Raw genomic sequence first — 25,275 nt, 5'->3', positions numbered from 1 at the left:
TTGGCGATAAATTCAAAAATATACAAACAGCACGCACTCCTTTTGTTCCACTACTTTTATTACTTACTAAAGTTCCTTACCCTGAGATTAGTTATTGGGGAGGGGTCTTTCACTTTAATCTGTTGAGGCAGATATTAAATTAAACTAAGCTGATTAGACAAATAAAATGCCTCCAAAACTTGGTCAATGTTTAAAGGGGAATGTGACTACTATTTCCAAAGAAACATTTATAGAGTAAGATTGTTAACGTTTCTCAAAAAGATAGGATTGTTGCAAGTGGAAGTTAATTTTTTTGAGCTACTTATTATTGTGATAGAATCATGGGAATTATGTATTCATATTTAAAACAGGCAGACCTGTTTCTGAAATGACATGCTTTGCCTTGTTGAGTTGATCTCATGCTATCAACAAACATGTGCCTAAAGTTCTAAATGTCCTTGTTCCAATGCAGAGTATGTGTCAACTTACCCATAGTTTTCCACATGACTTACGCTTGCATCAGGAGGACTTATATAAGCTCTGCTTTTATGCCACAATTCAGATATTCTTGTTGACAATCATGCTATTCACTTTTCTACAATGAGTTTGGAAATCAACATTAATTCTGATTCAAACACGTTAAACAATATCAGAATTTCAACAATTTGATTGGAGGCCTTACTCACACAGCCCACCTCAAGCATGTAGAGTGATCCTGTGACTGCATTGGCAGCATTAATTGATTAATGTATTTAAGCTGTTGATGTTGATTTGTCTGCTGGTGTCCCTGGCAGTTTCAAGATCCTGTGGATGTTCAGTTTCTGGAACACTTGCTATTTTCTCATGATTTTGACCAAGATTGATCTTTTACTCAGTCCTATTCCCTTGAATGTCTGTAGAGCAGGATTCTTAAGCCTCTACTGATCTTGTTTCTCTTTTCTCTCAGGTATATTCTGTTTTAAACTTTGAACCAATTTCTATTACACTGAAGGTATTAGTTTCATGCTAGACAATTTAATACTTGAATCCATATTTTTCTATCTTCTCCTGATACCTTTGGGCTGTTGATGATGCTTTTAGAAACTAGCAAAATATTAGTAGACTTTACACTCCACTACTTTTATTACTTACTAAAGTTCTTTACCCTGAGATTAGTTATTGTGGAGGGGTCTTTCACTTTAACCTGTTATCAGTTTCTTCCCTCAATGCTATGATTTATCTCATATTCAGATTTTGTTCTTCTACAGAATCACAAGTTATTCTCGTTCACCCGATTCTTTTAGTCAGTATCAGATATTTACAGTGCAATTTTCATTAACTGTGAGTCTCAATGATTTTTTTTTTCTATTATCATTTGGCTCTTATGTTCCTTTGACATTTTAACCTGTTATGCTGTGTTGCAAGGTGCCTGTTACTCCCCATCATTTCAGCTAAATTTTAAAGAGATTATGCCCACTGCATCCAATCATACCCTTTTGAGTGGACTGGACCTACATTAAAGCAGGCAGGCTGGGCCTTTTAGACTTTCTTATTGAGTTTCTTTTATTCTAGAATATTCTTCTTCCTGGACTTTGTGGGGTTTCTTTCAGATCATTTGTTCATCTGTGAAACTCTTAGGTTCAACAGATTGTTCAATTCAGTCTTTACTTTCACTTTCATGGTCCTCCTTTTGTTTTTACCTCCTCTTTTCAAACCTTTTTATGTACAACATCTTGATCAGGAAATTCCTGATCTTCTAAAAGAAGTATTAGAAATCACTTATCATACTTCATCAGATTTTACTTCTGTCTCTTTGAATTAAGAAAAATGCAGGAGATCAGAGACATGTCTCAGCTCTAGCTTTCCTTGGATATACCTAATTTCAAAATGAAAAACCTGAGGATGTTACAAAAGTTACTTTGTTGAGGCAATCAGATGATAAAGGAGGATATATGGGACACTTATCTTCTTATCCCCATTCATCTGTCATCTTATAATTTTATTTGTTTTTACCATTATGGATGGTTTATCAGTTCACTGCCTTTCCCTTCTGCTTGCCATTAGCTCCATATATTATATCGTTTGAGTAGTCAAAACATTTGCTGGGCTACTTCATTGCTTTGACATATTCTTTCACTTTTATCTGGATGATTGATTTATTCTGACCTTCACTTCCACTCTGTCTCTTACACTGGATTATTTGACTACCCAACTGGCATCATCTCTTGGGTGGATCATCCACATCTCTAAATTCCTTTTAGTACCAACACTGTGTTTGGTATATCTGGGATTTTGGTCCAATGTGTTTAAGAAAAACTTCAATCATCTTCTATGACATAGCAAGCCTTGAAGAACCATGTTCATACTCTTCTGTGTTTCACACCTACTGCCAAAAACATCTTTTCTGCTTTTGGGATGATGGCCTCATTTCACAAAGTCATTCCCTTAAGGTGCATTCACATATGCCATCTCTAATGGGACCTTGCTTCTCTATGGGTTCTGACTTCAAACATTTTATAATTACAGGAGTATCTCCTGTATTCCTCTTCCTTTTGACCTTTATCTTTCCATAGATTCCTCTCTCATAGGTTGGAGAGCTGTGTTTTAGGAAATCAAAACTTCTAGTTCTCAGACTCCTTAAGATACAACAGCTCACATCACCATGTTAGAGCTTTGGACTGTTCATAGTGCATGTCTCAAGTTTCTGCTTTTTCTGCAGACCAGGTATGCACTCTTTTCACTTGTTGTGTTACCTATTCTGACTGATTGTGATTTGTGTTAGAAGAATGTTTTTATGTCCTGTCAGAGCTATTCCTTGTTATTTCACTCATACCAAATATTTTAGAGGTTCATGGAAAAGGATGTTTATACCTTACAATAAATCACACTCTTCAAACTTGCAATTTTTAATTTAACAAATTGGCATGTGCAAATGATCCATTTTACGTCTTAAAAATGAACTCAGGGTTACATCTTACTAAAATTTGCCATTGGGCAATGTCTTTAGGATCCTGGTCATAGTGTCTTTAAGAAAATATTTTGCAGGCTAGAATGCAAGCAAACATGCATATGTTTTAAAATTTTAATTACGTCATTTTGCACATATACTAAAGTTAAACTTCAATATGTGTAATTGTTAAAATAGTAGACTAAATAACTATAACTTGCATGGATTCTTGCAATGAGTGAAAGTAAAATGAAAATAATCACTGTGACATCAATAGACCAAGCAGGTTGTTTCAGAATAGGTTTAATCTACTCATCACTACAACACTTTATAATGATAAGCAAAGTCCTTTTGGTGTGCCTAACCTAACTTCACTACTGTTTGTACCGGGAAATGGGGGCTATATTTATATACTTTTGCAGTAATGAGTGCATGCTGATGATCACGTGATATCAACAACCACTTGATAGTATTGCCTGACCTAATTGCCTTTGGGCCGGTCTGAGTCTAAACACGTGCACTAATTAGTTGAATTGAGAGAAAGAAGAAAAAATGGTGTGAAATTAGTAACATGTTGTGCAACTGCAGTGCTTCACTCTTGAAAAAATATGAAGTGCTGAATCTGCTGTTAAAATCCTAGAAACAAAGTTTGACTTAGGACTCAAAGAACGTAAAAATAGTTCCAGACTTCCAAGAGTCCAGAACTGTTCTATCCTTGAGTTTTATTATACACATCCCTTTTAGTCACCATGGCAACTTGGTGCCCGAAATTCGTCAAGGCCTGCCTTATGATATCAGAATCCATGCTTGAATGGATTTGTCCTGTCAGGACTGTTGCATATTACATATACCTCTGCTGCAACTGTAGACAAAATTCCACCCTGAATGCTTATGCTTCATGAGAAGGTGCTGCTTTCTGGAATTGGACAGAGGATGCATCTGGTAGCTTATGGCAGGTACCTTTACTACCTCTGTGTGCATGTCCTTGTGTATCATTTACAACAACAAGGAGACAATCTTTCTCCATATGATGTGTCATAGCTCCAACCAGGAATATTTTACTGCTTTACATTTATTAATCTTGATCTATTTCTTATTCCCATTGCACTGTTTTTGAGTACCCAAATCTTCCAAGAATAACTTGTATCTACAACTAAATGTTGAATTCCTGTCAGTTGCATTAATTCAGGTTTGAATAAAAATATTTAAGCTGAATAATGCTATGCAGTCTTACAGTGGCTAAATATCCATAAGTTTGTTTGTAAGATTGACCAAGTGCTTACTGAGTACTTATGTAGGAATTTTTTGCAAGGTTTTGTGTATTCATCTCTATTTAGTTTCTGCATGTATTGACATTACTATCCCTACATTATACTTAATTTTGTTTTTTTATCTTTATTACTTGTTTCTCCTCTCAAACAATTTCATTGAAGTAGGCTTACAAGTGAACATTTGTTTTATTTTTATAATCCAATGGTAATAGATATTGTTAATATCCTATCAGTTTTGTCAGTTTCTGTAATTTTGGATTACATTGGGGGCCAGTGAAGCTGGAATGATTTCTTCAGAATGGTACATCTACCCCAGAGTGCTGGACTGACATTGAGGGGGATAGTTACAGAACCCATGCCTTTCAACTTCACCCCAACTCACCACATGTACATACAATTGACTCCATCACCTACTAGTTATGTCAGTTAATATGGATGGAATCATAAAGATCTCAAGCCATGAAGTATGATACCATGCATACACATACACAGCTGCCAGGCTCAGGCCTACTGAAAATTTGAAGAGAAGCAGACCGCTACATAATGTATTGTTTTCATAATTAAGAAACTGGTGTTTTTAACTTAGACATCAATAACATGTACACAGATCTGTCAGTTGCATAAATACTTGATCTCCTTGATACCTTGAATAGTAATTTGATTATTCTTTCTTTTTTATTTATGTTTACTGAAATTGTTTGACAGATATCATGTTTGTGCAAGGAAAAGTCACAAATGGTTGTTATATAAGAACAATTTATGCTGCACTTTAGCAACCAGAAATGAAACTGTTATTTATAAAACATGTAAATAATATATGCTTATAAACTGAACTCACTGCTAAGTAGTAGTTTTCCTTTTTTATTATATCCACACAAAAATATGTGTTAGAAGAACAAAATAATACTGCTGTTATACAAGCTGTAAAACACTCAATAATAACAGTTAGGTGCTCAAATAAGTCTAAAACTCAACTTTAGCATTTATTTGTGAGCTTCATATAGTAATAGATTGAATGCGGAAGCCATTTTTTTCTCTACCCATCCCCACATACTAAGCACTACTGCACTTAGTAATAGGCTCCCACATGATTTTAATAACTAACATTGGCTGAGATAGACAATTTAACATAGCACTGGTCTGTATTGTACTATAAATGAAGTACTTATGAGTATAGCTAGGTGATTAACTCAATTAATCGATTACCTATGAGCATCAATTAAAACAATTAATGTAAAAAATAACCAAATAACTAAATTAGTGTTTCCAGGTATTATTGTTTTTAATTATCTAACTATCCAAGTATTACCATTATGATTTCTTATTATTATTTTCAGTTAATTCAAGATTGTTTAGTTTAATCAATTTGTGTCATGACTCATGAAAATAATCATATATAATCAAAATTAGTGTATCTAATTATTAATATTTTTTAATTATTTCAACTTTCCAAGATTTCTGTGGAAATACTTGATTAGTTGAATGTAATCAATCAGTGAACCCAGAAATTAATCGATTAGCAAATTCCACTAATTGGCTAGCTCTACTTATGATAAAGGTTGTGGCAAATGGATATTAATCATTATTATGATTATTAGCCTATATGATCACCTAAGTATAATGATTAATTAGTAACTTTTCTTTATATAACCTGGCCCAGTACGGCCAGGTGATTAGGGTGCTTGACTTGCAGTCTGAGGGTCGCGGGTTCGAATTCCTGTCTCACCAAACATGCTCGCTCTTTCAGCTGAGGAGGCATTATAATGTGACAGCCAATCCCATTATTTGTTGGTCAAAGAGTAGCCCAAGAGTTGGCAGTGGCTGATGACTAGCTGCCTTCTCTCTAGTCTTTCACTGCTAAGTTAGGGATGGCTAGTGCAGGATAGCCCTCATGTAGCTTTGTGCAAAATCCAAAACAAACCAAACTTTATATAACTAGGTACTAATTATTTACTAGTTTTAATAGAAATCACCCAAATGATATACATATGAAGTAATAGATAATATAAGCAAAACAAACCTTGCATTTGCAATGGTTTTTGGTCCATGAAACAATAAGTTTATGATAAGAAAATGACATCTTGATTTATGTTCAGAATACACTTCCTCTTACATTGGCTAGAAACAACAGTGTTGTTTTATTTAGCATGAGATGATCGCTATGGTTTTTAAGGTTAATTGGCATGAAGTACACATTAATACTGTGATCTGTTAAATCTCAAATTACAAACTTGTTTGTATACCATTTCACACCAGTGGGTCTTCATATTACATCAGATTGAGTAAATTTGTTTTTCTCCTCTGTTATAACACTCATTGTGCAGAACTGCCAAACAGTTGGGGGGGGGGGGATTTCTTTGAGAAGTACATGATAAACCCTAGCTGTAATTAGTTGGTTTAATTGCAATATTGATGGTATTTTTTGTCACACATACGTTATTAGAAATCATGTGACAAACAAAGTCATGGACCCACAAGAAATTTGTTGTATGATTTAAAAAATATATTGTTCTTGTCATTAATTATGATAGTTAATTATTGTTTCTCAAAAGTATGGCTTTCTGTTCTATGTTGTTGTTATTTTCTAATCCTTGTTTAACTAAAAACACACTATATTTGAAGTTTTAAAGTACCTTTGTAATTACATTTATTATTTCTATTTTTTAGGCTATTCTTGTACCAGGAGACAATGACATTGGAGGAGAGAAGGAACTTCCCCAACCTCAAGTAGTAGAAAGATTTAATAGTTACTTCAGGAAAGACTCGTTTATTCAGATAAAATTTGTAGATTTTTTAAAGGTAAATCGTTGGTAGTATGTGTTTATTCTGAAGAAAATTTATGTATTGAGATGAAATTGGTAGATTTTTTTAAAGATTAAAGCAATGGTAGTATATTCATGTAATCAAACAAAATTGATTGATTTTCTAATATAAAGCATTGGTAGAATGTTTTCTTTCTAAAGAAAGATTCATGTAATTAGAAATAATTGTCTCTTTCAGTAAGGATATTGCACACTGTCCTTGTAGCTCCACCTATTTTTAAAAGTTTTTTTCAAAATGTGGGTGTGTTTATGCTGATAAAATTACAAACTTGAAGTGTTTTTTATCATGTGCAACATTCCTGAAGAAAAAGAAAGCACTAATATCTGATTATTTTTTATCTATTACAGGCTAAAGTTAAAGTATATGAATTTCACTGTTAATTGGAATATATAATACATTATAAAAATACGAGTTTCTTACAAAATAAGCATCTAGTGTTTAGTTTAATTTAGTAAATACCTAGTATATATATATATATATATATATATCTGTGTGTGTGTCTGTCTGAAATCCAATAATAAAAAATACTATTTTTGTGTAACAGTCTAATTTCTGGATGTAGCATGTTTAGCGGTTTAGTTCTGATATTGTATGTGTGTGTAGTTGTTCATAATAATAAGTTTTAGATTTAGTATTTTTGTATTATGGAAACTTTCTTAGATCATTTAGGTATAACTGTATGTTTTAGATTTGCCCATGTTGCTGTGATACTTCTTTCTAAATCCTATATGCTTGTATAACTGATCAGTTTTGAGATCTTGCCTGTATTGGGCTTGTCTAGTTTTGATATTTTGCTAGTGCATTGCCCTCATGTTAGGTGAACTGATTTGCAAAATACTAATCTCCAAACATGTAGACTTTAAATATGAATTCACACATATTAAAATTTTGTTTTTATTTTCAGTTAAGTTTCTTTCTATATATTGGTATGTAAAACCTGCCCTCATAAAACACTTCCATTGTTCTCTTTTCAGGTGAATTTATTAACATCTACAAATGAGCATGTTACAGCTCCCCCCATTTTGAGTGACAGATACCGTATTGTTGTATCTCATATTCCAGTCATGGGACAGTATCATTACTTCATAAATGAAGTTAGTATCTGTATTTCACAATGTTTGTTGACTTAACTTGCATGTAGCTTTGGATTACAAGTATTCTATAATTTAGATCTGAGATTCAAATAATGCAGGATTTAACTGCTTTTAGAATTAGATAAGGTGAAATTTAGTTTTGAACAGAGATGAGTAAAGATATAATTTTTCTGTTTAAATAAAAAGGCAGTATTGCTCAGTTGTTTTAACTACAAAGCAGAGTTTAGTCTAGTAACATTAAAGTTGGATTTGATAAGATTGAATTCAGGTATAGATAAACCAAGAAATATTTAATTTGGGTATAAATATGCAATATTTAGTAAGCTTAGAAAAGTGAAGACTAATGTAGCTGGATTGGATTTACATTAGGATAAACCAAAATGTTGCTTATTTTAGACTTATACAGAGACTGAGTACATTATATTAAAATGATTTGGAGCCTCACCATGTCATTACAGTTTGTTTTGTTATGTTAGGTCATGATGTATCTCATGACTCTATGTCTTGACAGTAATTCTGCAGCATAGTTTTCATTGCAAAATTCTCTGTTATAAAGCTTTCATATCCAAAGATCACTCCTTCCTCTAGTTTTCCATAAGCCATCTAGTTCATGAGAGTAATGGTTTCCTAGCAACTGTTTCAACAATCTGATTGCATAGAATCTTACAAGCACTGCATCTGGCAACTTGACCAGAATGTCTTTGTATGGAATAGTATGAATACTCGTTTCATTCTCCAGCTGGTTGAGGCATATGATGGTTGAATGGATACATTGCGAAAGCAACTTGTGCACATGTGATTTATGTTAATTTTGCATTATGTTTTTCATTATGTTGTGTACTGTTGCATGGGTCACATAGACAGTTTTTACAACTGACCTTTGTGTTTGTGGATTTTCACTTGTCACATGATGCTGCACTTTGCTTACCAAGGCTGAGGTCTGACTTACTGCTGGTCTCTTTCTGGATGGTTTTAGTTCTCCAAGTTAATCATATTCCTTTCTTTATCACTGCTATTAAGTTCAAGAGATATTTCCATTTAGGAAATTTTGAATGCTTAATCTCCACATATCTTTATGTTCTGAATGTATGAATATTTTGCATCAGAAATGGTTGTTAATATACTTCCAAAACTAGATTAATTTTCAGTGGCATCACACTATATAAATGACACAAACAGTGCCAAAATGCAGTTTTAATACATGCCATTCCACTGTGATTATATTGACTGTGGTTGTCACATGACTTGCTGATCTGCATGTTATACTTTATTTGAACATAACATACACAACCCTCTGTATAAGTCTAAATGTTCATATGTGTGTTTTAGATACAGTAATGCAATATTTATGTACTTTTCAAAAATAAGTAAGATAAAATTAAGTTAGTGTTGAATTTAGTTAAATCACATTTAGGTTCTGTGTGAGCTAATGTTCTGGATTTAGATAAAAACAGAACTTAATTGTACCCAACTAAGTTAGTCAAAATTTATTTGGTTTTAGTGAAGAAAAGATTAATGACTTGATTTGAAGTTAGGTAAAACAAATGTTATTTGGTTTTGGAGTTTTGGAAGACAAAATTTGTTTTAACTTTACATGTAAGAAAAATTAGTTTGATTTAGGTAAGTTAAGATTTATTTGGTTTTTACGCTAGATACATGTTAGCCAAGATTTTGTTTTAGCTTTAGTATAAGGCAATGCTTGGTTTATGTAAGAAAGCATTTGTTTTGAAATTATTTAAGGTTTACGTGTATATGGCTTTTACCTTAGATAAGCCAAGATTTTGTTTATTTGAGGTCTCTATAAAGCAAGTTGTAGGTTTATATAGGAAAATATTTGTTTTGAAGTTAAGTAAGACAAGATTTGTTTTGATTCTATATGTAAGAAAATATTTAGTTATTTTTCAGTTAGATAATGCAAAATGTAGGTTTATCTAAAAATGAATTTTGAAGGATAAGTCAAGAATTTGTTGGCTTTGATTAGGTATGGCATAGTTAAGAGACATATATAACTCAAGATGAATCTGTTGTTTCTAAATGTCAAGATTGAATTTATTCTATTTTTAAGAACTAAAAATAAATATTCATGGTTTAAGCTTCTAATAGCCAGCTGAATCCTTTGTAGATTGAAATACAGTAGTTAAATGACAATTTGTTTTACTCTTAGAAGCCCTCCAGTGGCACAGCGGTATGTCTGCAGACTTACAACACTAAAAACTGGGTTTCGATACTCATGGTGGGCAGAACACAAATAGCCCATTGTGTAGCTTTGTGCATAACTTCAAACAAACAATACTCTTGGAAAATTAAAAGTTAAATCCTCAGGATATAGTTGGTTGTATTTTTTGCTTTCTAGATATAGATAAAATATTTTTATTAAGTTATATCATGTTGCATGGTTTGAACATTTCATTTAGTCAAAATTGAGTATATTGAAAAAGTTATGGTATTTAATAGAGGGAAGTTTACATTACTTTAATTGCTTTTTTCTCTTTCAGGTCATGAAAATTCATCCTAATCTAATATTATCAGCTCATGAACACATTGTGAGTGTGTGATAATTATTTATTATCAGTATACAGAATTAGTTAATTACATATAGCAGTAATTGTGACTTTTTATATGTAAATAAGCAGTTAGTCACATATTTAACTAGGTATTAAAGATAAGTACAAATTCTAGATTATTTTAAGGGACAAGTAAGTTGGAATAGATATTGCTTTCTACTTTTTTCTAGTTGTTACATTCTTCTGGGGAAATTAATTAATTATTTAGTCTATCCATGTTGGATTACTTTTACACTGAATATCAGTTTAATTCTGTTTGTTTTTTTCATTGGTAAGTCCATTAAGATTATTCATGGAACATTGTTTTGCCATTTGAAATATGTTTCATAACCAGTATAAGATGGAATTAAGCCACACTATGCTGACCAGCCACTATATTAGTGGCCACATAAATATTTGTAGAATACTTCATGTATATTTATGTCAACATATTGATCACATTATGTGTAAACAAGACGATTGCTTGAGCCCACAAATGCAGAGATTAATCATAGCATTGTTATTGTGCAAGAAAATAGTAAAGCAAAGATATCTGAATTTCAAAGAGGTATGAAAATGGGTGCTAGTACAATCGTTAACAAAGTCTGTTTCAGACTTGGTAATATCAGCAGTGGAAATCTCTCACTAGGAAAAACTGTGGTTGACTACTGCTAGTGAATGACTGAGTGAAATGATGATTGAACAGGTTTGTAAAGTATAACAGATGTTACACTGTGTCCTAATTTGTCTTTTTCTTTCTGGTGACATGATCATGACTAAACTATTCTGAATCCTACCATGCAAAAGGCACAACAGAAACTGGTATTTTACAACTAAGAAATATTCTGAAAAAACATCTTTTATATATATTTTCAGTGGTGCTTAGAGAGCAAACTGTGATAGTGAATGATTGATATGTATGATGTGGTCTGATGAGTTTTGTTTCATCATTTTCTGAATTAATGCTAAACATGATGAAAACTACATGTGGTGCTTTATCCTGCTTGTGTTGTTACACCAGTGCCAGCAGCTGGAGTTGCGAAACATTCTTATGATAAGGCTTGGGCCTCTTAATAACCATAGAATGCTGAATAACATGCGTGTTGAATCTGATTGTCACTCACAATAACATTTACTCTACAATGTTACATTTTATCTTATTGGACATAAGATTTTTTTTAAAAAAACCTAATACATTTCTATATGATGAAATTTAGTTGAATGGATGCCAACTGCTAATTGTAGAAACTCAAGTATAGAGGACAACAGTTCAAAACTCTTCCGCCTTTCGTCTTCAAGTCAGTGTATGTGTGTGGTGTTGTTGGTCTTTATAGTATTCTGATGGATCAAAATTTTGTTCTCTATACTTGTTTTTCTACAACAGGCAGTTGCTGTCTATTCAACTAAATTACATCATGGATACTCTGTCTAAACAATCTATCACAGAATACATAATTTCTATAATTTGTTTTTACTAGTACATCAACTGGGACTCAGCCTGGTTCATCATCTTGAATAACATAAATATTGCATTTACATTTGTGTTCTTCCTATGTCTGTAATCAAGTTGCAGACCACATTTCTAAATGAATGTGCTACATATGAACAAAACGTGTTCTTATATTTTGTGAAATTTATATTACATCATGTACAGACTATACTTTGGCATTAGGTAGTATAATCTATTATTATATAGGGGGTCTTAATAGGAAGTATATTTCATTGAAGAAGAATTACAATGAAATGTTAAACTGCATTTTTTAAAGTAAGGATTTCTTTTTAAGCTAGCAACATATGAAATATTTTATCAAATAGATTTTGCTTATGCTGTTTACACAATAAAAAGTTAACTGATATGTGTTGAAGTAACAAAATTCATGTTGTCAAAAACTTGTTAGAGCAACACAATGTGACAGTTGTGATTTAACTATTTTCAGGGGGTCATTTCTTTCTCTCTACCTATGGTTTTAAACTATTTTTCTACTAGCTGGAATATCCATACCCTGGATGGAAGTTGTGTAAATTCATGATTAATGAAAGGTTATCTTAGGACATGAAAAGTTGCTTCCCTTATATGTAATTGTAAAAAACTGCAAAAATGGCAAATTTGTATGTACCCTCACATGGACCTAATAAACTTCCATACCAATTTTTGTGAAGATCCATCCACACCCTGCGAAGTAGTTACGTGAACATACAACACACAGTACTATTATATTTATATAGATTTAAACAAAGTTTCTCATAGCCTAAATAAATTATTTTTTTCTGATAATGTTTTTAACATAACTAACAGTAGCAAAACTGTTTCTCACAAATTTTTTTGTTTTGACTTTTTTAAAAAGCCTTTTTTTTTAAATAATTTACAGTTATGAATATTTCAAGTAGGATAACTTATATTTATCATAATGTTTTAATTATTAACCTGGCTCTGTGCTTAGATATAGACATCATTTAAAAATTGACACAGATGAGACAAGTAATGTGATTAGTTACATCTTTTAACCCTATGTGCAAAGGTGGAGGCTATAATACACAAGGTTTGACCTTTTTCAGAGTGCCATTCAACACAGTATTATGTATTTGTCAGAATTATCATCTATTATTTTTACCATACATTGCTCACTTGTGACATTTCGTGGTAGAGGAAAGTAAACACAAAATACAATGTACAGGGATATACTGAAAGAATTGTAGATATCCATTTTGGAGGTTTTTAGAGGTTATTTAAATATAATATGTAAACTATAAGGTGAACAAAAGAATTTTTAATTTTCACATGAACATCACCTTGCACTCCTACTTGTTAGTCTGAGTCAGACTGACATTGTTAATTTGCAGAATATCTTGTAACCTTTGTAACTTATCTGGTTTTTGTGTATAACAGATTTGTACATTTTACTAAAAGCTTGCCATATTTCATATAGATAAAGTAACTTGGAATTAAAATTAAATCCCTTCTCTATTACAGTATCAGTATAATCTTAAGTTCAATCAGCTTCAGCTAAGTGCATTTTCTACATTATATTATTACTTTTTTATATCTGAGGTATCTATAGGCCAGAAAATATTTTTCTGTAATGATTTTGCTATTTTAGTAGTTTTGGTTGTTTTTAAGTGGCAAGGGATATATTTATGCAAATAACTACTCCTCAATGGCTGAACAATAAGTTTGAGGGCTTATAATGCAAAAAAATGGGGGTTCAATCCCTACATTTGTCATAATGCAGACAACCCATTGTGTAGTGTTGTGCTTAATAACAAAACAAGATATAACCTTTATCAAACCTCTCATCAGTCATGGATAATTTACTATGGCATTTATTTATGCTTTTCAGCTTTCTCTTGCTGTTTGGCCTATTTTTCAAGAAGCCATGTGTCAAACATAATTGCTGTGAATGTCTGGCTAATGAAACTTGCAGAAATAATTTTTGAACTTAAACAAAAAACATGAAAAAGTAGGATGTCAGAGAAGCATTCAGTCAGTGAAGGTCACATCTGCCATATAGAATTTTTGTAAATGTTTTAGTTATGAACTTTATTATTGTTTGTTAGAATGTTTTCCATTCAAGTCATGGATGAAACACTAACTTTTTCAATGTTTATTTGCTGCAAGCTTCATTTACTAACTACAACAAATATTTTCATTATGCAACCACACTGAAATTGGTCACTTTCTTCTTTGTCATTCCTAACTAAATGAGATTTTGTGAAAAATCTGTTTTTCTCGCGTCTGACTCACTTTCATTGATCTTGGAAAACAAGCTTTTGTTAAATATATATATATACATTTTCAAATATGAACAGTTACAGATTGTATTTTCAGATTTGTATTAAAGTATATCTATTTCATTGTGGGTTTTGATAAACATTATGATTTTGTGGGAATAATACCAAAAATAGCTGAAATTATTTTTCTTGCATGATAAGTTAACTTCTCACTTTTTCAAATGGATTACATTAATGATTCAGGAACTCTTTTTATTCCAATCTATGAGTGGATTGAATGGCTTTTGCATTCAATTTTCTATGTATCACGTAGTAGAATTTTACTTGCATAAGTTTTTGCTTCATTCTTCCACATTATATCATTCAATTGTTAATGAGCTGTTTAAGTTGATGTTCTTGGAATTTTCAGTGTATCTGATGAAATAAGGCATTTAAGTCAAGAATATTCCCAAGAACAAAGAACTTCTTGAGAATATTCTTTAGTGACTCAGAATATGATAATTTTTTAATTCTTTTTGCTTTTACTTATTGTGAGACTTCTTTAAAAGGGTAAATACGACTGTTTTAAGGACATTTATGACTTGAAAAAAAGGTAGTTGAAATGATGTGCATTTTCTTTTAAAACTTGCAAGAAAAAGTTTTCCCTTTGAAATTGAAGTTTTTTTTTATCAATCAAACACCCATGTTACATAATGAATAAGACAGTTTGCCTAAAATATATAAATATATATTCATTTCAAAAATAACTTACAAATTCTACTTCTTCCTTGCACAGTTTTCTAATTTGAACTAGTGTGTAGAGAAGGATTTGACCTTTTGGAAAAAAAAATTATAATTTGGCTATTCTATCCTTCTTCAAGGTGGCTGTGATCTGTTATGATGGCTGATATAATAGATCTGCAACTTTGTATTTAGAAAGTTTTCTGTTAACCCTCTTAGCATAGGTTGGTCAAAATGCATACAACATTGTGACTTCAAACAAAGAAATCTTACTTGTGGTGGGAAAGTTGAGCTTATTGTAATTCATCTAGCACTTGCACAGTAAGTCACATAGAAGTGGAGAACTATGGGTAACTTGACATGTGTAATGTATTGTGTTAAGGCCACTCAGAACCATAAGTGACATGATTGTTGACAGAGAAAGTGAGAGAATGGATAAACAAAAAAACACTTGCAATGTTTCTGAGATAAGAACTTGCTTGCAATTCATTTTTGTTCTAGAACTTACATAACATAAACCAAGTGTTGCCCTTATTTAAAACTGCCTGTGTGGTATGAAGATACCACACATTTTACTTTTCTTTAGTTTATCATACAAAATTCTTAAACATTCCTAAACTTTTAACTTGGGTCATGTGCCAGTTAAAACCTAGGAGTAACTTTCTGTAGCAAAATTAAGGAAGCTATTTATTGTTTCAAGGGGTGATTGCATTTTTATCCTGTATTGGTCTGTTTATGTGAGACTATCTTACATCTGTCACATGCCATAAATATGCCTTCAAATACTAGTCACCCAGTCTTATGATTTATCCCTACAGAGGAAATGTAGAGTGTAATAACAGGTTTGCCATTATATTTGTTTCTGATACAGAAAGAGTCAATACTTGCTGTAGAAATCTAATTCTTATTTTAATCTGCTTATCGTGTGTGCATATTTCCTGATTTATTAGTTAGCTAAACAGTTTTCTGTTTATTTCAAAGTAAAGTTTATTTTCATTTTGCTTTGTTAATGCAGTTTATTTGATTTTTATTCAGATATAGTTTATTCATTCCAGCCAGTCTGCTTTGATTCTAATAACAACTGTCCCCCAGTGGCACAGCGGTATGTCTGTGGACTAACAACGCTAGAAACCGGGTTTCGATACCCGTGGTGGACAGAGCACAGATAGCCCATTGTGTAGCTTTGTGCTTAATTCCAAACAAACAAATCTAATAACAACCCAATAATTATTTCCAAAAGATGGTCAGTTAGTGTCAGTTTTATTCTCCTGTTTTCTTTGTAAAACAATGTTTGTTCAACATCACACTGTTTCTTTTCTCTTTTATTCCACCTGCAACAAATCATTACATTTGTCCTTTAGAGAATTAGATCTGTGAACTTCTTATTGTTGTGAAGATCAAGTGTACCTTGTTTGTTCCTTATCAAATCTTGGAATATCATAGATTTCCTCAATTAAGATAAAATGCTGTTGCCATTGAGAAGAACGTAGTTATTGTGGAAGTGGTAATTGATTAGTATTTTCAATTTCTTTCCAAAGTATTTTTCTGTTGTGCTTTTCCTGAGGTACTATTCCAAGAGATGTCTCTATGATCTGGTAAACTTGTGGAAAGGAGTAAGAGTTAAACTGATTGGAGACTGAAACATATATTGAATGAAGAGTGTTCTCTAGCACTGCACTGAGCATTATAGAGCTTCTCATTCTTTCTATCATTCAAATGACTGAACTTCTTTCTGACCTGTTTAATGTCTTTCAAGACACTGGTACAGAGTCATCAAAACAGGTCATGCTGTGAAAACATTGGTAGTCTGTAGAAAGAGCCATAGAGATCAACATCCAGCACTATCAAGGCCCAAATTGGGTGGACCTTCAATGGCAAATAGATATGAACTGCAGTGGAGGCTAATTTTTTCCAACATAACTCTCCCCACCATTAGGACTGGTCACCATCACCATAAATATGTTATGTACTCTTTATCTGTCAGAAGTTCTCCCATGAAGAAAGTATAAATGTTGATGCTCAACTCAAGCCCAAGTAGGCTTGAGAAATTATCATTAGGCAAAAATAAGTATCCTGTTGAAACTGGCTCCACATCCATTTATGCCAAATGACATTAATGCTGGAGGATTGTCTTGCTGCAGTCAATAGGAAGTAGTAGCATGTTGATAAGCTGAACTAGCATGTCACTAATGAGCCTCTGAATTACTGCTTTACCAAGAAGTAAAGAGTGAACGAGTTAAAATTAGCTGCCAGTGAGGCTATACTTTATGCTATTCTGATTTTATGGGTTAAGAAAAGAATGATGCTAAACTCTCTGTTTATGAAGAGTTACGGGAAAGAAAAGATGGTACATGAGCATTTACTTCCCTTGGATATGTCCAACCACATCTACTGGTGGTAGTGAAAGACTCAAATCATGAGCTAGAGAACCCAAAATCGTTAGGAATGAAAAAGTATGCTTGATTATAAGGAATCTTGTCATAGTGAATAACTACAGAAGAAAGAGAACACTGTATAATGGCATTCATGCCTTTTATGAATCATTAGATGGTAACTGTGATTTCCACTAGAAAGAAGTACAAAGTGATTGTATGTATTTTATTTTTATCATCTCAAAAATTTTTAACATGTTAAATTGTTTACTTTTTTGTGTGTTAGTAATGTTGGATGTGCATGCCCATAGAAGGCATATAAAAAGGTGAACTGTTGAGCAAAGCTTAAATTTGTCATTGAAAGCACAGTCACTGAGAATGTTCTACTCTGCTTTAATCTCGTAGCTAACAAGGCCAATGTTCTACTACTTGGCTATCAAAGAGAATAAGTTGCTTCCATCAATTTTCACTTCTAAAGCCTCTCGCATTGGTAATAGAAAGCTACAAGGGATCAATAGTAAGGTCAAAGTTAAATGAATACTATATCAAAATTATAGATCCATTATTATATATTAGGTGGACCAACTCTTCCCATTGATATATCTACATTTAATTTTTTTTTTTTTAAACTTGTCATATTCACAACCAAGTTTTGAGAACATGATATCAAGATAATGTCCTGATCTTGACAGGACACAACATGGCCCCTTGCATACACAAGTGTTACTTATGGATTGATTTACTTTATGTACGCTGTGTAAAAATCCACATCACATAAAGCCTGTGACATTACATACTCCATTTAACCCCTTCACATAGAATAGGTCAAAATGTGCATGTCACAACTTTTTTGCAGAGTTACATTCAGAAGTTGAACTACTTTATTATCAATGTATATGAATGAATTTGGCATGAAAACATAGTCAATAAATAAAATCTTAATATAAGTTTTAAGTTCGTAATTTTATAAAGAAATATTTAAAAAATCCCCAATCTAACCTAGTATGCTCTCTGGACTTTTCCTCTTTATTTATTTACCACCTCTTCGAGAATTAATGTAAGTTACTTATTATAATATAGATATTACTCAGGCAAAGCATAATTTTTATAGACTTCAGTCTTATTTGTTTATGGAGCAATAAACTATAAAATGAGACCCTCTTGCTACACCCATCTGTCACGTCCTCTCTTTCACAAAGTGCCAATAGTTCTCTCTGATGTTTTATGTTATATTATTTATAACTGATAGAAAGCCAAAGTTTTAATATATCAAATGAAATATTATATTACATCGTTCAGTTTCAAATTTTTTTTCTTACAAGCATCACATCGACGAGCTAAACTGAATTTTTAAAGGCTTTTATCGCTTAGTTAGAAAGCCAGAAAAATTATAATAGTCATAGGACATTGTTTGCTTTTTGTGTGTTATCAATCTACGTTCTTAGGTGCATTATTTAACTAAATACAAAATTTAGTGTAAAATTAGGTTAAAAAGTAGGTTTACATTTCATTGACAGTCAACTGCAAAAAAAAAAAAGAAGCATCAGGTAAATACTATATTTCTTGTTGTTCATGTGTATTCATTATTTAATGTTATAAAAGTAACTAAAAGTGTAAAAATTGTTAAGTTAGGAAAGATGATAAAAATTATTCACAAGGTATGTTTGTGAGCAGTTTATGTGTTAGATAATTCAGTGCGACAATGGGAGCTGCATGTTTGCTGAGTGATTTACTACTTGTGTGGTGGGATTATTAGTTAGATGCAGTTCAGAGGTCAATAAAATATAAGTATAAACAGGTGTATACTGTTACCAGCTCTAAGATATTTTGGATAAACAATTGTAGTTTCCTGTTACAGATTGCAGTCATTCTTGAAAGAAAAATAAGTAATTTATATTTACTTCATATTTTTATGGTGGTTATGAGGTTGACCATATATATAGAATATATAGTTTTACAAAAATAAAACGTTTGATATTTATTTAGTAGTTTTTAGAGATTATGCAAATGAAATTGAAAATTTTCAGATGAAGAAAATATTTTCAATCTTAACATGAAAATCACTTTATGCTCGGAGCAGTCAACATTCTGACTTCATGTATTCATCAACAAGGTTGTAGTAAAAATACTTAATTAAAAATTATGATTTTTAGTCTGTCAAGAACTTGTAATGTTTACTGTAAGCTTGCAAAGTTTTGTAAAGATAAATTAAGTACTTTCAGAGTTATAGTATGTATAGCTTCATGGTTACATGGTGGTTGTAAAATCATGTTAAATACATTGCAAGATGGTTAAAATTGTATGCAAACTGTTACTCTTTAGTTAGCTGCATTAAAAACTGTATGTGAGTCTACAGGTTTTGTTCTGTGTAACACAGTTTCTGAAACTTTGATGGTCAAACATAATGAGAATTAAAAAGAAAGAAAAACGTTATTAGATATTTCAGTAGAAATCATTGTTTATATTTCTATTATTATATGATCCTTTATAAGCATTATTAGATTAATATTATTTTTACCATTGTAATTTTATTTTACTATTATACCATGTTTATCTTTGGTAGCTGTAGTAACTTACTTAATCTAACTGTAACATAATAGAAGTACTCTAAATACATTGAAATTATCAAAAATAAACAGCATTAGCCCCTAATACCTCATATTACGTGCTCTTATATCTTTGTATATTTCATTGTTTGTGGCTGTAATTATAACACATGGCCATTCATTTTCACATGAAAGCTGTAGTTTTTTCATTGTGACTGCTAGATGTACTTTGGTTGATATTAATAAAATAAATGAGAAGAATTCTTGATATAATGAACATTATGCATCCTTCTTCCCCACAACCATGAAAAGTTGGTATAGTAATGGGAGGTCACAACTTGAATCATGCATTCTTTAACTTGTAATGTGCAGTTACATTTCTTTTTATGTAAGAAGTCAATTTCATGACAGATGAAATTAATCTCAAAAAGTTTTGTAATGTAATTAAACTCTCAGTATTTCTGTAAATAGAGAAGCATTCAAGAAATGTTTTTCCTGCTGAAGTATTTGTGACACTGATTAACATTTCACTCATTACACTAAATTTTTCTAATATTCAGTTAATTAAAGATACCATATTATCTATATAGTTAAAAGAGTAATCTCTGTGCTTGCATAGAAAGCTTTTTAAACTTCATTAAAATGTACAAAAATGAAATTAGGAGAAGGGAAATATGGATGACATCACCATGTGTGAAAAAGAGGGGTGAGTGTAAATAATACTATGCATAGAAAAGGGAAAGGTATTTGGAGAATGAATCTGTTCTTTCTCAGAGCCCCATCCCAGACATCAGTGTTTGTATTAATCCTGTCTCTACGGGTCTTCCTATGGTAACAGGTCAAAGGCCATGAAATTGCATTTGGAGACTCACATTCAAAATTTGATTGAACTGTTATTTTATAAATCTATATCAATAAGTTTGGTATTAATTTGTAGATTATAATTCAACTTTTAGTATGATCAATTAGTTAATTTCATAATTTAAAAGTAAATATTAAAAAATAAATCCTAAATATTGATTTTTTTTGTGTGATGTGGTATGTTGAATGCAGCATTGGTTCAAATTAGTTGTTTTTGATGTCCAAATTCAAAGTCTATAGTTTCTTACAAATGAGGAACTTAATTTACTGGTATTGAAAAAGCTAGAATCTAAAATAAGAACCTCCTGTCTATTTGCTGAGGTATCACTAAGTTTACTGAATCAAATACAGTAGCCCCACCCACCTCTTTCCATTTTTGAAAACACTTGCTTATGTACACTTACTTTTGTCTATGATGTGTGAATAACCAATCAAAAGCTCAGAATGTCCCCCAAGTGGTTCTCTAAGCCTTTGCAAAGCATTTACATGGAAAATCCTGTCTTTTCGTGGCAGATTTCAAACAATAAGGTAAGTCTTTAGTGGGCTCAAAATGTTATATTTCTTTAGACCCAAATATAGCTTAGTTACTAAGTTTGGTAAATTATAGTGGAATTCTATGGTATTGATATAGTAATTTATGATTTTTGGTTGTGTCAAAATGTATATATAAAATGTAAAAAAAATTATTTCATTTCACATCCTTCATGTGCGAAATTTGATAAGGCTTAGCAACCTATGGCAAGCAGCAAACGAGTTCATAGTTCATAACTAGAAGAGATAATTATTTTCTATAATTCTTTATTTACTGTTCTATGTTTTAAGAAAAGTAACTGAAATGTAAGAGCTTGTTTTAAATAGTAATAATGTAAATACATATATAATGTATTAAAACTAAAATGTGACTGTATTTTACAAAATACTAGTCCACTAAAACACAGCCAAGACAAGTCACTTTGTAAAGGCCAGTTTTATATTCTTGGATAAGGTAACATGAGTGCACATGTGCCGTGTCATTGTAACTTCAATAATGTTAGCCAGGCACGGCTGAAAGGTCAATATAATAAAAATAATATATATGTATAATGCTGTGAAATTTAATCTGAACATTTGTGTTTTCATGTTGTAATTTGTAGTTTTTCTAGAATAAAAAAAATCATAATTTATATTTACTTTCAAATTTTTTTATCGAGGTTATGAGTCAGTCAAATTGAACCAACTTGTACAGAGATACAGTAGTGAAAATAACAGATAAAATATAAAGTTTTTTCTAAAAAAAAATGTATAATTATTTGGAGGTTATAAAGATTTCACATGTGAAATTTAAAAATGTTCTAATGCATAAAAGTATTTTTAATATTATGTTGCATGTTGGATAGTCAATATTCTGAAAGAAAAATTTTATGAGAAAGCTGTGTAATGTTTACCAATAACCTACAAAATTTTGTAAAGATGTGCATACATTATCAAAAATCATAGCATAATTACTCTCATGGATACTTTCATGGTTACAAGCTGGGTGGATTCCATCCAGCCCGTAATGGCTTTGAATGTGATTTTTTTTCATTTGTTTTTATATACTTAAGAGTACCAGTACCTTGACTGTTAAGTTTTAGTTCTTGCCCCAGATATCCAGGATTTGAATGTATCACTAGATCTAGTGTTTCTCTTACTAGACAAGTCAATCATTTTTGACCAGACTGTTTGGCTCAAAGTGTCTTATGTACTACAGGTTTTTGGTGGGTATCACATGTTGTGCAATAGATTTAACCTAGCTGTCATTGAGACATTCTGCATGGTCATCAGATTTCTTCAGAACTCAGTTCACCTAACCTCTTACATAAGTAGTTTAGACAGGTCACTTAATTACTTTAAATACACAGCATTGCCTTTACATTTTATAAAATCTGTGCATTCAACTACAAAATACCAATTAAAATAAACATTTTAGGTTGTTAGTTCCTGTTTCTAATCTTCTTTACACATTAAAACATTTTTGTTTTACTATTTGTAGTCAGCTCACATAACCTACAGCAATGGATCAGGAATGGTTATGGATGAGTACCCATGGGCTGTTGGAAGAAAACTACAAACCCTACATCTTAATGACAAACAGGTACATGAGATAGTTGTACCTACATGTTCTTACCGTATGGGAACAGAGAATATTGGCTATGGAGCAACAGTGCTAGGTAAGCTAAATTAATTATTTTTTGTACTATTTTTACTACACAAGTCTGTTGACTGTCTAGCTGTACTACTACTACACAGAAGTCTGCTGACTGCAGCTGTACTACTACTACTACACAGAGTTCTGCTGACTGTGTAGCAGTACTACTACTACACAGAGGTCTGCTGACTGTGTAGCAGTACTACTACACATAAGTCTGTTGATTATGTTTCTTTATTATTACGCAAAGAGCTGTTAAATGTAACTTTCTTATTACATAAAGGTTTGTTGACTCTAGTTGTATTGCTACATAAGCATCTGTTGACTTTGCAGTTGTAAAACTACTTAAAGTACTGATAAGTGTGTAACTGTACTATTACTTCTGGTACATAAACGCTAGCTGACCATAATGTTTACTACTGCATTTAGATCTTGTAACTTAATAGCTTTATTACACCAGAAAGATATGTTGAATTTAGCCGTACTGCTATTCAACTGACTGTTTACTATTAATAAACTCTTCCAGAACAGTTTATTTAAGATTAGAATTTATAATTTTGTTTATTCATGAGAAGACAAAACCACTGCTATAAAATAATTTCATAACCCATCAGTTAATTTTAATGCACATCAGGCATGTGATATGAAATGCAAATTATTGGTTATCCATTATGCACTCCTAAATATGTACTTTGAATAAATATATTTACATCTTTACAGTTCATTACATTTCATATCAATATGGAGTGTGGTAATCATGAATAACTAGGTCATCATGGCACTGATTTTGCATGCTTGATATTAGAGTATTGATAAGTTCTTGAGGTATCTTTGACCACTACCCAAAAATATCTTCTTTAGTTTCTGAAGTCACATAAGAGGATGCTACTCATTTCCTAAACAAATCCAAAACATTATTGATAGAATAAATCCATACTTTTTGGCTAAACTTCTCTTTTCCAAGGAAGGTATCAAGCAGTTTATGAAAGTGAGGAAGATGGATGTCATTCATTAGACTGAAGTTAGGGCCGATTGCACCAGCACATCGAAGCACAAAAAACATAGGAAAGAAGGCCAGTTGCACCAGCATATCAAAGTACAAACACCATAGAATATAGAGCCAATTGCACCAATTTATTGAAGCACAAATTCCATAAATTAATGCATATATGGTGAGGGTCAAAGTGTGTATGTCACAACCTCTTTTACACAGTTATATTCTAAATTTAATAAGCAACTTTATTATTAATGTATGCTATAAAACTTGGCATAAAACAGTTTATAATTCAATGTTTCATATTATCTAAGGTTTAACTTGCTCATGCCAAAGGAAATATTTAAGTAAGAGCTCTTACTATTGATTTCCTTATGTTGCATGGTGCATCTCCCATGTGTTTCTCTTATTTAATATTTTCTTCATTCCCTTGAAAGGCTGTCGGAGAGGCTAACCAATCAGATACTCAAATTACAGTTACTGGCAGGTCATAATTTAAAATGTAAACCTCCAACCTTCTCAATTTTAGTGAGATATAGATATATATATTTGTGACATCCACCATTAAGGCTTTTCCCTTCTGGTAATAGCTTTGACACATGAACATTTAAAATATTTTGGACCACCAACATTGGGACCAAAAGTAGTCCTACAGTGCTTTGTCAGTTGACAGCAGAAGGTTTGAACTCAAAATGTAAGAAACATTAGCTTAGATAAGAAAACTTAAATGAAAAACATTAAGTAAAAAAATACCTCATTACAGTCAGTATTGCAGCATGCTATATGCAAGGGAAGCATGTTTGTAAGTTATTTGTGTAATTTTTGTTACATTCCAGAAATTAAAAATGGGTAATTTAAATTTATTTCATATTTTTCAACTTTTCATTTTGCCCTATATTGCTGATTGCACTACAATTAGTGTTAGGGTGGAGAGAATAACAGATCAGATATAAAGTTTTACTGAAAAAAAGGCATTCATTTAAGAGGTTATGCAATACGAAAACTGTAAGATGAAGGAAGAATAGGTATTTTTATTCTTAACATGAAAATCACCATGAACTCAGATTATAGTCAGAGTTTCAGCCAGAATGACTCAATAAATTCTCAGGCAAATGTTCACTAGAAATATTTTATTAAAATTTTGATATTTTTTTATTTACAACATACATGTAATGCTTACTAAAATCCTACCAATTTTCCTGAAGATAGACGTAGTAAATTCAGAATTATAGTAAACATTGATATGTATA

The 25,275-nt window shown here is 31.6% G+C and overlaps 1 protein-coding gene across 4 annotated transcripts in view; it reads left to right on the top strand.

The window, feature by feature from the left end:
* Positions 1–25,275, top strand: part of LOC106470460 — a 59,880-nt gene that overhangs the window by 18,834 nt on the left and 15,771 nt on the right. For all 4 annotated transcript variants that reach the window (XM_022399066.1, XM_013931020.2, XM_022399064.1 and 1 more), the window contains exons 5-8: positions 6,844–6,975; positions 7,974–8,093; positions 10,589–10,636; positions 22,876–23,053. In XM_022399066.1, the coding sequence (XP_022254774.1) occupies positions 6,844–6,975; positions 7,974–8,093; positions 10,589–10,636; positions 22,876–23,053 (478 nt within the window). The remainder of the gene's footprint in view (positions 1–6,843; positions 6,976–7,973; positions 8,094–10,588; positions 10,637–22,875; positions 23,054–25,275) is intronic.

Source organism: Limulus polyphemus, unplaced genomic scaffold (assembly GCF_000517525.1).
Source record: "Limulus polyphemus unplaced genomic scaffold, Limulus_polyphemus-2.1.2 Scaffold4017, whole genome shotgun sequence".
Taxonomy (NCBI): Eukaryota; Metazoa; Arthropoda; class Merostomata; order Xiphosura; family Limulidae; genus Limulus; species Limulus polyphemus.
The sequence above is the reverse complement of the archived record's forward strand: the minus strand, read 5'-3'. Positions and strand labels throughout refer to the sequence as shown.